This window comes from Juglans regia, chromosome 6 (assembly GCF_001411555.2).
Source record: "Juglans regia cultivar Chandler chromosome 6, Walnut 2.0, whole genome shotgun sequence".
Taxonomy (NCBI): domain Eukaryota; kingdom Viridiplantae; phylum Streptophyta; class Magnoliopsida; order Fagales; family Juglandaceae; genus Juglans; species Juglans regia.
The window spans coordinates 33,081,383-33,095,693 of record NC_049906.1 but is presented as its reverse complement, the minus strand read 5'-3'; the positions used below and the strand labels follow the sequence as shown (position 1 = coordinate 33,095,693).

The following is a 14,311-nucleotide window of genomic DNA, read 5'->3' as shown; positions in this document are numbered from 1 at the left end:
TTTAGATGATTTCCAATTTTCCCTCTCTTCCCTTCTTATATCCTTTGACGTCAGAAATTAAATAGAAGGAAATAACAAACTCTAACTTATTCTATTCCCAACAGGTACGCACAGGAGGCGCGTGTACTTCATTGAATAAAACACATCAATTCATTTATTTAGGAAAAACGACATCGTCTGGACCATAGCAGTAAACGACGCTGCCTTGCTTGCTTCTTCTCCATCTAGTGAACTACGCTGCCGAGCTTACTTATTCTTCACTCCTCGACAAGTACTATTCTTATCTTCACTATCATGGAGGGTCATAACAGATTTCTAATGCCTATTAGAAGGGTTGCCAAAAACAAAGAAGACTTATGGAAGACTTAATAATTTTATGTCATGTTGAGAGATGTTGAAAGATGATGGTTAAAAGAATGATCAATAGTATTAGTTCATAATCAGATGGGTAACTGAAATGAGCAACATTATTATTTCATAGAAAATTTCTACTTATCATCTTTTACACCATACATCAATATGTGATTTATCATTTTTATCTTTTTATTTAAACACATATATATTAATATATCAACATATATGTGTTTAAATAAAAAGATAAAAATGATAAATCACATGTTAATATTAATATATAATATAAGGAATAATAAATAGCATTTCTCAATGATAAAGAATACGCAACAAAAAAGGAACTTCTTCCTTCCATGACACTACCAAACAAACTAAAAAAAGGTGTTTCTTGTCTAGTACCCATTTTAGTTTTTATTATTTATTTTAAATGATTAAAAAAATATAAGAAAAAAAAGTAAAAAAAAAAAAATTGAAAAGCCACTTTAGGGCCTGAGGCTGAGAATCTAACTAGAGCTTGTCGTTTTGGAAAACATACAAAACCTGTCAATCTGTCAAGTTGAGCTTCATTGCACCAAATTTACATGCAACCGTCAGTGGCTTCACTAAAGCCCTCCCCTCCCTAATCTTTATATCTAAATTCCTAAACTTTTCACGTCAAATCTGACGGGATCCCACCACTCACACAAGAAGAATCTTTTCCGTCAGTCTGTTAGTCTGTCACCTCCGTTTTCTTTTCCGTCAACAACTCTCTGCCGCCGTCTCTCTCTTCCAGAAAGAAGACCTTTTCTATCGATTTTCTTGCACCACTTTCCGTCTTTCTTCGTAACACTCTCGGGAACCATACACGTCAACAAGATGGCGTCTGAGCCACCGGCAGCGGAGGAAGAGAAAGCTTGGGAGGAGGCTCTGAGAAAGATGCTACCCGTAGGTGCGCCATTGCCCGACGAAGAGCACCTCGATTACTCCATCGCAATCGAGTACCAAGGCCCTCAGATTCCCTATGAGGTTCCCAAGGTTGATCCCCTGGACCTCGATTCCGTTCCGGTTCGCACTCCTTCACTAGCTTCGGTTTCGGACCTGTCCTCTGTTCCGGTCGCCATGCCGATCATTCCGAAGGCCTCGAGGTTCAATCGGTTCAGAAATGGAGGTCTTGGCAGCGGAGTGATGAACACTCCTGTGGAGAGCCCAAGTTCCTCTTCGGCTTTGAGAACTCAATTCGATATGCAAGGTACCGGAGACTCGGAGTTCGGAAACGGAATTGGAGAGCCGTTCTCGGATTCCCAGCGAAAACCTGATGTAATTGACGGAAAGCGGGCTCCGGTGGTGACCTTCAATACGCCGAGGGACTCGGATAACGAAGAGGACGAGTCGGACACGTACTCGAGCGCCGCAGAATTCTCGGCCGGGTCGCCGATTTCAGGGGCCAGGAACGGCCAGAAGTCGTGGAAGAAGCGAGGAGTGTGTAGTAGGTGCGGGAGAGGGAACAGGTTGAAGGAGAAGGAGGCTTGTATAGTGTGCGAGGCGAGGTACTGTAGCAACTGTGTGCTGAAGGCGATGGGGTCGATGCCGGAGGGGAGGAAATGCGTTATCTGCATTGGGCAGCCAATCGACGAGGCCAGGCGGTCCGTTTTGGGGAAGAGTTCTAGGATCTTGGCAAAGGTTTGTAGTCCCCTGGAGGTGAAGCAGATAATGAAGGCGGAGAAGGAGTGCGCGGCGAACCAACTGAGGCCGGAACAGCTGGTTGTCAACGGGAAGCAGTTAAGGCAGGAGGAGTTGGCGGAGGTTCTGGGGTGTCCCATCCCGCCGCAGAAGTTGAAGCCCGGGCGTTATTGGTACGATAAGGATTCTGGGCTTTGGGGAAAGGTGAAACATAATGGAGGATTTGGTTTGAGACTTCTGGTTTTATGTTAATTTGTTCGTTTAGTTTATTTGTTTTGAGTAATTGGATTGCAGGAGGGAGAGAAGCCCGATAGAATGATCAGTTCGAAATTGAATGTTGGGGGTAAGCTTCGTCAGAATGCGAGTAATGGGAACACAGAAGTTTACATAAATGGTCGTGAGATCACGAAAACAGAGCTCAGAGTGTTGAAGGTATGTGTCTTTCTCTTTGTACGCATAACTTAACCCATGATATAACTGTAATTACGGTTAACTCAAAAGCATTACTCTTCTGGGAACATTTTTATATTAATCATACTGATCTTGAATCAACAGAGCTACTTTCTAGTGCAAATATACAAAGCTCATCTAAAGACTGACCTCCAGCCATTTCCCAGTCTTCTTGGAATCTGTATCTCTTTGATCAGCCCAATCCTTAAGAATTTTTGTTGTGACATCTCTCAAAGCTGGTTGCTAATTTGGGGGCAAGAGTTATAAATAGTTGTACGTGAGGGGTTTTAAGTAAATATAAAAGCAGTCTTTTTCTGGAAAGAAAGTAGAAAAAATTCATAGACACATTTGTCAATACCAAGATCCAAGTCAAGTCTAGTATGGGAGATCTGAGATCGATGCGTTCAGAAGAGTGACGGCTTAATGTGGGTCAAGTGAAAATATCAGTGGGAAAAGACTTAGCAAATTGAGTTGACCTGAGCAAATCAAGTTGACCTGAATATTTTCACGAAAGTAATATGCCTTGAGAGTGGCATAGAGGCATAGAGGTGGTTTCATAGAGTCTGGTCAACTACCATCAATGCCTCCTCCTACCAAAAAAGAAAGAGATTCCAATACATTCCTGTGACGAAGATCAGAATCTGCACTATCTACCTTTTGACATGTTTGTATTGCTCATTGAGTCAAAATACAAAAAGATTAAAGTTGGACTCCCGATAGACTCTCCACAACAAGGTAAGTGAAGTCTTCCGTTTGGAATTAGTGAGTCTTCCTCAAGCTTGCATTCAGCAATGAATCCTTTTCTGGCTGACAAACTTGACACCATATTCGCTAGTTTTCTGCACTTCCATCTTTAAGCAAGGCCACATGGGATCCATCAAATCGTGTGTTCTTTTTTTTATAGGAAAATTAATTAATAAAAATCAAAAGGTACAATAGCAGGGGTAGGATACCCTAATAAACATCCCACACAAAACATACAGTGCAAAAAATAAAATCAGTATAGGGAACTGGAATATAGTAATTCAATATCTTGATTCATGTTCAGGAAAAGGCCATCATGAAGACGGTTTCGTCGGCTGAAGGAGAGTCAATCAGCACTAGGGTGTACATTGCAACTGTCCATATTTGGAGCGGTTGTTGAACATCTCCTCTCCCTAATTGTTAGATAATGGAGCATATGAAAGCAGCTGTAAGAAAAAGAAACATGAAGCTTTAGCCACAAAGGGACAATAGAATCATAGGCGGTGGAACATGGCGGTGCGTGTGGCCCATGCGCTGGTCAAACTGTGACCATTCTTGGAGGGGAGATGGAGCTGGATACCAAAGACTTCCGTGGCGCGTGTATGGTGCAGAGCGGCGGTAGGATGCAGATCTGCAGCTGAAAGTCCTCGAAAAAGACGAAAAGAATTCGAACAAAATAGGAAAACAACATAAATAAGGCCGGAAAGCCAACCGGCAAATAGCTAGAAGTTTCTGGTGACAAAAGGAGGCTCAGATCTGTGATGAGCTGGCAGCATGTGGTGGCCATGTGCGGGGTGATGGGGAAGACTGGGAGTCTTGGGGAAACGGATATGGGGCAGTGCTTCCAATGGTAGGGGTAGTGTAGTGAGTTTGTGGATCAAAAGCTCTAGATTTAGCCTTTAATAGCTTGAAAAAAGTCAGGAAAAATGAGAAGAAACGGAATGATAATGGAGGAATGGAGGGATGGGAAGGAGAAAAGTGCTGTTAAATGAATATGGAGGGTCGAGGAATTCGGCTGGGTTTGGAGTTGGGAGTTGTGGTGGGTTGGGGGTGGAACAAGCGCAGAAGAGAATAGAAAGAAACCCTATCAAATCAAACCAAGCGTTTGATTATTGTGAAAATGTTCCTCAAATGTCTCTGCTACATTCCTATAAAACCTGGATAATTCATAGGTAAATGTAAGTGATTTTCTGCATACACTGTGTGTAAAGTACTATTTTGATCATTTAAACCCACAAAGACTTTTCAATGGATGTGCAGGGACACTTGGAGCCATATGCCTTTTATGATGGGCTATATATGTCTTCTTGAGAGTATTCCATTATAATTGAACCTGTTACAATTTTTTTTTTTTTTTTGGGGTGGGGGGAGGTGCGGGGTGCAAGTTCCTATTCATATCCATTAGCAGTTGAAGGCAGGACTTATCTAAAATCCTATGTCATCCTCTTTCCTCTGTTCTGTTCTCGTTATTCAGCTTTTATCATTTTCTTTTTGTAATTCAAGGATTTATGATGTCTTATTACCTGATCTATAATCCTTCCAACCTTCACTTTTCTCTCGCCTCTCCCTCTCTTTCAATGACATTCAAGTTTTTGGCTCCTAAATTTGTTATAATTATCACCCAATTAATATTGCAATTGATTTGCTTGTATATCTGGTTTTAAGGTAATCACTCATGCTTCCTGAAGTGACAAATCTCTCCAAGCTGATTATAGAATAGTTCTAGTGTGAAAGTTTTTTATTGTTATTTTATTCTGTCTTTCTTTGGTTTCTGCTTTTGCTTTGGTGTCATTGACATTGGAACTTGATTTAAGTGTTATTGACTTCCCTTTCAGCTGGCCAAGGTACAGTGTCCCAGGGATACTCATTTTTGGGTGTATGACGATGGATCTTATGAGGAAGAAGGTCAAAATAACATAAAAGGAAATATATGGGGAAAGGTTCTCTCATATCTGTGAATAATATATATCTCATTTCAGGTTCATGTTTCAAATTCACCACATGGATTTGAGTTGGTTTTTTTATACAGTTACAGTTTGGTTTTTGGTAGGCAGGCATCCACTCGTTTCATTTGTTCGTTACTTTCGTTGCCTGTTCCACCTTGTAATCCACATGGGGCAAAAGAAGACCCAACTATTTTTTCAGGTAGGTCTGTGCCTGAGTATTTGGAGCAGGGAAGGGTCCAGAAACTTCTGTTATTTGGGTTGGAAGGATCTGGAACGAGCACCATCTTCAAGCAGGTATATCACATATTTTTTATGGGATCAAAGGAAAAAATAGAGTTTTTTGGTGCTAGCTTAAGATTATAAACTTTGTTATCACCTGTTTTCTTTTATTGCAACCATCTGTGATCCAAACCATTTGCACTACAAACCAGTTTCATGGTAGGAGGTAAGGAAAACGGAAAGATATTCAATATAGAGCTAATTTTTTCCATTACACCCTCATAAAATATGTTCAGAACTTAGGTTAAATATAATTTTGCAAAAATTTTGTTAACAAGCTTCTCTACCTCACCTAATTGTTCCACGCCCACTTGTGGGTGGATTTAGGAGGTTTCTTCTCTTCTTCTCACTCCCTTTTGCCCCTCTGCCAAATGGAGGGATTTGACCTCCCTCCCTCACCATCTCCCTCCAAACAAACAAAAAGTTTAGTCAAAATCTGGGATGAGCAAGCATATGCCAAATGGCTTAATCTACTGCTGACAATAAAGGGGTTTGTTCCCTTTTTAGAAAAATGTCGTTTTGCCTTTCCCATCTAATTATTTGACCTGTTCAACTCAATTGCATGGTTTCTTTGAATAAGCACCAATATGTTTTCTGTTTATTTATTTTTGTATCACCTTTCTTTTAATGCTCAGAATTTCTGTACTTCGCAAAGGGACCGAATTTAAATTCCACCTTGTCAATTGGAATAAGGTATGTTCCCACTTCCCATGGGAGGGCTGGGTATTAGAAACTTAAAGATTTTCAATAGGGCATTACTTAGGAAATGGTTGTGGCGCTATAACATGGAACCGGAAGCCCTATGGAAATCGGTAATTGACCACAAATATGGAAGCGTGTGGGGGAGTTGGTGTAGTAGAGAGGTAAATGGGCCTCACGGATTGGGGACTTGGAAGTACATCAGTAAGGGATGGGAGGTGTTTTTTCGTCACACTAGAGTAGTGCTGGGAGATGGTTCTAGAATAAAATTCTGGAGTGATGTATGGCGTAGAAACAATAGACTAAAAGATTTATTCCCCTCAGTTTTCAAGATTGCATGGTTGAAAGAAGCTTTAGTGGCGGACTTTATGGTGTTAACTGGAGATCTAGTACAGTGGAACATTGTTTTTAGTAGGGCGGTCCAAGACTGGGAAGTTGGTAGCATTGAAGAGTTCTTTCAATTGTTGTATTCCGTGAAACCGAGCATCCAAGAAAATGACAAATTGTGGTGGTTATCGGCTGGTAAAGGCATATTTTCAGTTCGCTCGTTTTATAAGTCTCTCACACAGTCCCAGAACATTCAGTTCCCATGGAAAAGGATCTGGCGGAATAAGGCGCCTCCCAAAACAACCTTCTTTGCATGGACAACTTCATTGGAAAAGATCTTGATAGCAGATAATCTGCGAAGACGAGGGGTGATTATACTAGATTGGTGTTGCATGTGTAAGAAGAGTGTGAAACGGTGGATCATCTTCTATTGCATTGTGATGTTGCTAGAGCGTTATGGGCTGAGGTGTTCAGCAGGGTAGAGATAGCTTGGGTTATGCCCACCATAGTGGAGGCACTCCTGGCTTGTTGGACCACTATAGGAGGTTTATCACAAATCAAAGCGGTGTGGAAGATGGTCCCTATTTGTATTCTATGGTGCTTATGGCAAAAACGAAATAACAGGACGTTCGAAGACAAGGAGAGATCTTTTGAGGATCTTAGATCTTTTTTTGTTAGAATGTTATTTGTATGGTCCATAGCTATAGACTTTAATGGCTTAGACTTGGCTGAATTTCTTGTTTCCTCTTCTTCATCCTAGATAGGTGTTTTCTCTTTGTATACCATCTTGTGTACTTAGGGCTATGCCTATTCTTTAATACAATCATTTACTTATAAAAAAAAAATAATTCTGTACTTCTCATAAACAGGCCAGGTTTTTGTACGGGAAAAATTTCACTCCAGAAGAGCTGCAGAATATCAAGCTTATGATTCAAAGCAATTTGTACAAGTATCTTAGTGTACTGCTTGAGGGAAGAGAGCAGTTCGAAGAGGAATCATTCATGGAGACAACTACTGTTTTGGATGCTGAAGAGTCTGCCCCAGGTAACAAATTTAATTTTTCTATTTTATTGCCCCTTATATGGTGAAAGTATTGCTATTTGATTAAGTTGAAGCGTTGGGTACTCTTGTGCTATTTCCTTTGGTAGTCAATCCTGCTGAATTATTAAATTCGTGATTCCTGTGGTTGTCTTGTAACAAATTTTTACATATAGTAGTAGAATATGTTTTGTTCATTGCTATACGGAAAAGGCTTTTCTTTAATTAAATGCCTAAAATTTGTGCTCATTAGGTAGCAAATAGCTCAAGAAGAAAAAAATTGTATGTTAATCCAAAAGAGATTTAGCCAGTGGTCTTAGATCAAATGATTTTACTCTCATCATAAACAAGAGATGCGAAGTGAGGTCCTGGCCGAATACCTATAAAAAACAAAGTGAGGTCCTGGTTGAATGCCATAGGTGTGTTTGGATTACATCTGGATCAACTCAAGTCAATTTGAATCAACACAACACAACTCAAATCAAGTTGATTCAACTATTCTTTAATCCCAATTGAATTTGGATAAACTCCATAGACCTCTTGTGAGCAACTAGGGCAGGTTTACTTTTTGTCCTATCTGTGATTATACTCTGTTGTTTGCACGATACGCTTATTATGTGCAGATGATACGTTTATTATGTGCAGACGAGCAACTATTCTTCACAGCACACCCTAGCCACCTCACAATGTAAGAGTAAATGATCAATCGATTCATCATTTTTCTTACACATAAGCACCACTCCATAACAATCATACCACGTTTTCTCAAATTTTCAACCGTCAAAATCTTTCCAAGTGCAGCTGTCCAAGTAAAAAAAGCAACTTTAGACGGCACAAAAACCCTCCAAATACTCTTCCACGGAAAAGAGATATGCTGTTGAACGGTCGACACCTTATAATATGATTTAACTGAAAAAGTTTTGCTCCTCATGTGTTTCCACAGCATTCGATCCCTCTCATTTCCTCCTATATTCAGAGAATACAAGAAGTTGAAAAAATCTGCAATCTCATCAAGTTCCCAATCCTGTACATTTCTAGTGAAAATAACATTCCAATGCACAGTCCCATTAACACAACACAACACCTCTGAAACAGCAGCCTATTGCTTTCCAACCAAGCTGAAAACAACTGGAAAAACAGAATAAGGAGCTCTCTCACCACACCATTCATCAAACCAAAAACGAATTCTTGCGCCCTCTCCAACCTCAAACTTAATATGTTTTTCAAAACTGTCCCACCCCTTTCTAATAAATTTCCGTAGGCACGCACCATAAGACCCCCTACCCTCCTTAGAACACCATCCCCCCCAATCTCATCCATACTTCAGATCAATAACCTCTCTCCACAATGAATTCCCTTCCATTTGATACCTCCACAACCACTTCCCTAACAGTGCCTTATTAAAATTACTCAAATTTCGCACCCCCAAACCTCCATTCACAATCGGACAGCACACTCTATGCCAACTCACAAGATGAAATTTATTCTCCTCTCCCATGCCACCCCACAAAAATGCTCTAAACAACTTCTCAATCCGGTTTGCCACACCTACCAGTAGTGGGAATAAAGGAAGAAAATATGTAGGAAGATTGGAAATGGTGATTTTAGTAAGGGTTAATCTCCCCCCTTTTGATAGATATAGCCACTTCCAACCCGACAATCTTTTCTCAACCTTCTCTACAACACCACCCCAAATATTCTTTGCTTTGAAAGACACCCCCAATGGAAGCCCAAGATATTTCATTGGAAGAGAAGCAACTTTGTAGCCCAACAAATCCGCTAAATAGTTAATATTCCTCACATCTCCCACCGGTACCAATTCCGACTTGCCCAAGTTCACCTTGAGGCCCGAGACAACTTCAAAGCACAATAATACAGTCCTTAAAGCTTGAATCTGTCCACTGTCAGCATCACAAAAAATAAGAGTGTCATCCGCAAATAATAAGTGGGAAATTGAAATGGCACAGTTATTATTGTTTCCTACCATATATGCAAGGTGTTTTCGAAAGAAGTGTACATATAGCAATCTCTTGGTGAGAAGAATTCACATATGGTGTCTAGTTGAAGAGGCCATGTGATGGCTGAAACAACCTTGAAGGGCATGTACGATAAGTTTAATACCATGGTCAGCAAGCATTGGGTAGTTATGAGGAACTAATTAAGGTCACTTAAAAGATAGCATCGCCAGATTTAAGGTTCTTTAACGTTCTTGAAATACAGTTGGCAAAGTCCTAAAGATTGCTGACTATTGAAAAGAAAAGTTTTGAGAAGGAAGTATAATATGTCAGTATATTACACTCTGAAAGACACTGGCATGTTTGTATACCGTAAAATTAATCAAGACAGATCCTATTACCAGGTTTAGTAAATATGGGTTGGTGAGGTCCTAAAAATGAATGACCTACTGACGAAAAAAAAGAAGAGATTGCAACGGAAATAATTTCTCAAAAGAAGTATACCTTGGACCTACCGGAAGAGAATGGCATATTTGGTATAAATCCAAGTAAGTCCCCCATCTAGTATCAGGTTTAGTAAGTATGACAGTGTACCTGATCATCCATGAAGATAAAAGAGATATGGTGGCAGGATGAAATCTGTCAGAAACAAATATAACAAATATATATCATTCATTTTTTCTTTCGAACATTCAATCTCTGTATAAGAGTGGAGTTAGCTTGTTATGACATCAATTTTTTTTTTTATCTGTAAACAAGATTGTTATTGATGAGAGTGATAGGCATAGCTCATGTACATGGAACATATACAAGAGTAACACCTAAGCATGATTAACAGTTGATACAAAAAAATCATGAATGCTCAGTCCATTGAAATCCATAACAACTGACCAATGGAGTAAAGTGTTGAAAAAGAAAATTCAAAGCTCATCCATTATCCACTTGCGATTTTCAAAGCTTCTTTGGTTTCTTTCCCTTCGAAGACAACCATAGACATATGGTTCTCTAGTAAATGATCATTCCATAAGGTTGTGGCTACCTTCAGTGAAGTAGTAGATGGTCTACAGTCTGCATTTCCTCATCGTTGAAGGTGAGGATCTTCCCTAAAGAAGAAGTCCATACAAAGGAAGGTGCATTTAGGGGTACCTTAGTCCAAATACTATGGCCTCAAATTTATGTCAACACATTATGAATTCAATTGCAAAGTTTTGAAAACTTCCTCTTTGTCCTCTACTAGCATAAAAAAGGTTACATGCACTTTGAGTTTTTTGCCTTAGAAAGAATGAACGAAGAGTTTTACTGTCTTGTGAATTTAGGTGAAACAGGAGTTGATGAAAGCAAGCAATGCATCTATTCAATCAACCAAAGGTTCAAGCACTTTTCTGACTGGTTACTGGATATCGTGGCTACGGGAGACTTGGATGCTTTCTTCCCTGCTGCTACACGTGAATATGCTCCAATTGTAGATGAAGTTTGGAGGGATCCTGCCATTCAGGAAACATACAAGAGAAGAGAGGAACTGCATTGCCTTCCTGATGTTGCAAAATATTTCTTGGATCGGGTATGCCTCAACTACATTTTCTTTGTTTTATTGCAAAGTGTACGCCAGTTAATTGAGGATGGTTTCTGCTGCAGTTTCTTTGCTTGATGTATGCTTAATTTATGTAGACTCTTTTTTCTGCACTAGATTTGCAGTTAATTGAGTACTAAGCATTTTCCTTCTTTTCATTTTGATGTAATCATGTTTTCTTCTGTTATTTGACCATATTGCAGATTTCACTGCAGCTTGTTATAGGTCACTGCTTTCCTGAGTTTGTTGATCGCTGATCCCTTTTTCCTTTGCCTCTTTTGTGATGCAAATGTGACAAATCAATAATTCTAGGTCCAAGAATATAGGCAAGAAGAAAGTTTGGATGGTGGTCTATAACATTAACAGACGTTTAATCAAATGACATCTTCTTCCCCCATAAACAAGAATCAAAGGATGAGGTCACTTGGTCAATTCTGCATGATTTGTCAGTTCTTTTTACTTAAAAATATATTTCATTTAAAAATAAAATACTGAAGGGTATGTGGTGAGGAGAGATCATCTGAAGGGTCACTCTGTTTCCAAATTTGGTGTCTGTTCTGTATTTTCTTATTTGTGTCATAGTAATGTACTTAGGCAGGATATGTGGTTTCTCTCACCAACATATGAAGTTGATTTAATGAAAAGAGAGAATGCAACCTGTTTTTCTTCTTGTACACGACTAGTTCCACGTTTTTCCATTTGATAACTTGATGGATGTTAGTGTGTTGCTGTTACAGGTTATAGAGATATCAAGCAATGAGTATGAACCTTCAGACAGGGACATTTTATATGCAGAGGGAGTCACTCATAGCAATGGTCTTGCCTTCATGGAATTCTCATTTGATGATAGAAGCCCCATGTCTGAGATATACAATGAGAACTTTGAATGCCCACCTCCCTTGACCAAGTAAAACTTATTCTTTCTCCTATTATGCATTGTCGCATTTTTTCCCTGATTTTTTTTGTGGTGCTGAAACTACTCTTTTTGGGTCATAGATACCAATTAATTCGCATAAATTCCAAGGGACTGCATGAGGGTTGCAAATGGCTGGAAATGTTTGAAGATGTGAGGGCAGTGATATTTTGTGTTGCGTTGAGTGACTATGATCAGATGTATGCCCATGGTACTGGTCCACTTCAAAATAAAATGCTAGCGAGTAGAGATTTATTTGAGAGTTTGGTGAGACACCCTTGTTTCAAAGACACCCCTTTCGTGCTCCTGCTGAACAAATATGATGCCTTTGAAGACAAGATAAGCCAGGTTCCTCTATCTGCTTGTGAGTGGTTTAGGGACTTCTGCCCTTTAAAGGCACATCACAATAACCAGTCCCTGGCACAACAAGCATACTACTATATTGCAGTCAAATTCAAGGAGCTATATTCTTCCATAAGCAGACAAAAGTTATTCGTGGGGCAGACGCGAGCTCGGGAGCGTACATCAATCGATGAGGCATTCAAGTACATAAGGGAGGTCCTCAAATGGGATGAAGAAAAGGATGAAAATATGTATGGAATTGGCGGGGGTGATTCTTTCTACAGTACAGAAATGAGTTGGTCTCCATATATTAGGCAGGAATGAAACTCTGTTCTGTTTAACTGGGGCATGTCGGCATTTTGAAATGAAGGATAGAACATATCTACTTGCCATTTCCAATTCTTTCTTTGCTCTGAAAATTTGGTGGATATTTTGTTCTTACCATGGCATGACTGAGCAAAGGAAGTGAAGTCAGTTTGGCCGTGAAGGTGCTATCTTAAACTGGCAAGTTCGGGATTGTTGAACAATATAACAATAAGTTGAGTCTGATTCAGGAGATTGCAATTTATTTACAGCATAATTTTCTTGCATGTATAGTTTATCTTGTTTAATACTACTAAGGAGTTTTCCCGAGTAAATTTGTTAGGTTTGCTGTAAATGGTGAGTGAATTCCCTTCTGTAATAGGCACCTTCATGGTGGGGTTCACCAACTCAATAGATTTCCATGATCTGCTTGGCATCCAACCTTTGAGTTCGTTATTAATTGGACTGGACCTGATGCATTTTGGCTTTCCAATACAGGATACATAGTTCTGTAGTGTTAAATTTGGAGAGCTAGTGGAAATGTCATAGGATCCTCTCTATTTCATGTGAAATAAATAGTATCTATTCAGTTGTATATTATGGTCATTTCACATTATGTTGACAAGTGAAATGACCAAAATACTGCATGGTTTACACTAAATGGATATTGCCCATTTCAATGGAAATGGAGAGGATACAATGAAAATGATTTGAAGACATGGTTAAACTTGCCATAACTCGCCATTGTTTCTACAGGTAATTGAGCACTCTGTTAGTTATTTACTTCTTTTTGGATATGAAGTACATGGAAATTAGTATAATCTGACTTTTGTAGTTTTGTATTGTAAAGCCAGGATGACCTAGGTTCTTCATTTGTTGTGGCATGGAACTTAGGTATTAAAGTTAGATCCTTTGGTTTATTTTATTTTGAGTAATTATTAGGTAGTTTTGAAGTATGGTACTCACGTCTTATTATGGGATGTCATGTCACTTAAAATTGGTGCTTATGTAAATAATTTTAATTTCACGGCATATTATGATAAGATGGAGTACTTTATATTTGCAGCTGTCTCTATAACAATTTGTAAGTAATCAAGATGGTGAAGCCTTGTAATTTTTTGCCAAGTAATTTGTGAGTAGATCAGATGTACTAAGAATAATCCTAAAGCCTTTAAAAGTGTGTCATGATTTCATCCCAAGAGGCTAATCAAGTTAAGCATGTATCAGGATAAAACTTCTCTAAAAGACTTGGGGCGTTATATTTATTGTTCTTCAGTTCCTTGCATTCACCTGCATCACATATGAATTAATGGATGATGAAATTGTAGAGGATATGGACCATGCATTGTGCTCCAATCTAAGCTCGAAGTATTGAGACAAAGCACTTTTGTCTACTATCAAAGATTTCCTGCAACAAACTCACATGCCGTTCAAGCTAGGCTAGGGGTGGGCAGTGGAGCCCTGCACCTTGCTGCAACGCCCCTGCATTAGGTGGGGCGGGACTCTGTGCCTCCAAATGCTGAGGGTGGGTGGCCCTACCAGGATCTAGGGCCTCCAATGGAGGCGGGAGACGGAGGGGGCCCAACCCCACCTCGGTTTTTCCCCGTCCCGTATATATATATATATATATATATATTATGATATATGTATTTATATATAAAAAAACCTACAACCATAAAACGATGTCGTTTTGTTGGGTGGTGACTGTTTACAATGTTAGATATGCTGCACATAT

The 14,311-nt window shown here is 39.4% G+C and overlaps 1 protein-coding gene across 1 annotated transcript; it reads left to right on the top strand.

Moving 5' to 3' along the window:
• The first annotated feature begins 1,025 nt into the window (after positions 1–1,025).
• Positions 1,026–13,098, top strand: LOC108980217 (extra-large guanine nucleotide-binding protein 3-like). The gene is made up of 8 exons (XM_018951077.2): positions 1,026–2,214; positions 2,305–2,442; positions 5,040–5,144; positions 5,259–5,444; positions 7,325–7,499; positions 10,765–11,009; positions 11,756–11,925; positions 12,015–13,098. The coding sequence occupies exons 1-8, from the start codon at positions 1,207–1,209 to the stop codon at positions 12,595–12,597; spliced, it is 2,610 nt and encodes an 869-aa protein (XP_018806622.2). The 5' UTR covers positions 1,026–1,206; the 3' UTR covers positions 12,598–13,098.
• The last annotated feature ends 1,213 nt before the right edge of the window (positions 13,099–14,311 follow it).

Coding starts and splice junctions, on each gene's coding strand:
- LOC108980217 (XM_018951077.2), top strand. CDS start 1,207: ATGGCGTCTGAGCCACCGGCAGCGGAGGAAGAGAAAGCTTGGGAGGAG. Junction 2,215..2,304: donor ATTCTGGGCTTTGGGGAAAG/GTGAAACATAAT, acceptor ATTGGATTGCAG/GAGGGAGAGAAGCCCGATAG. Junction 11,010..11,755: donor CAAAATATTTCTTGGATCGG/GTATGCCTCAAC, acceptor TTGCTGTTACAG/GTTATAGAGATATCAAGCAA.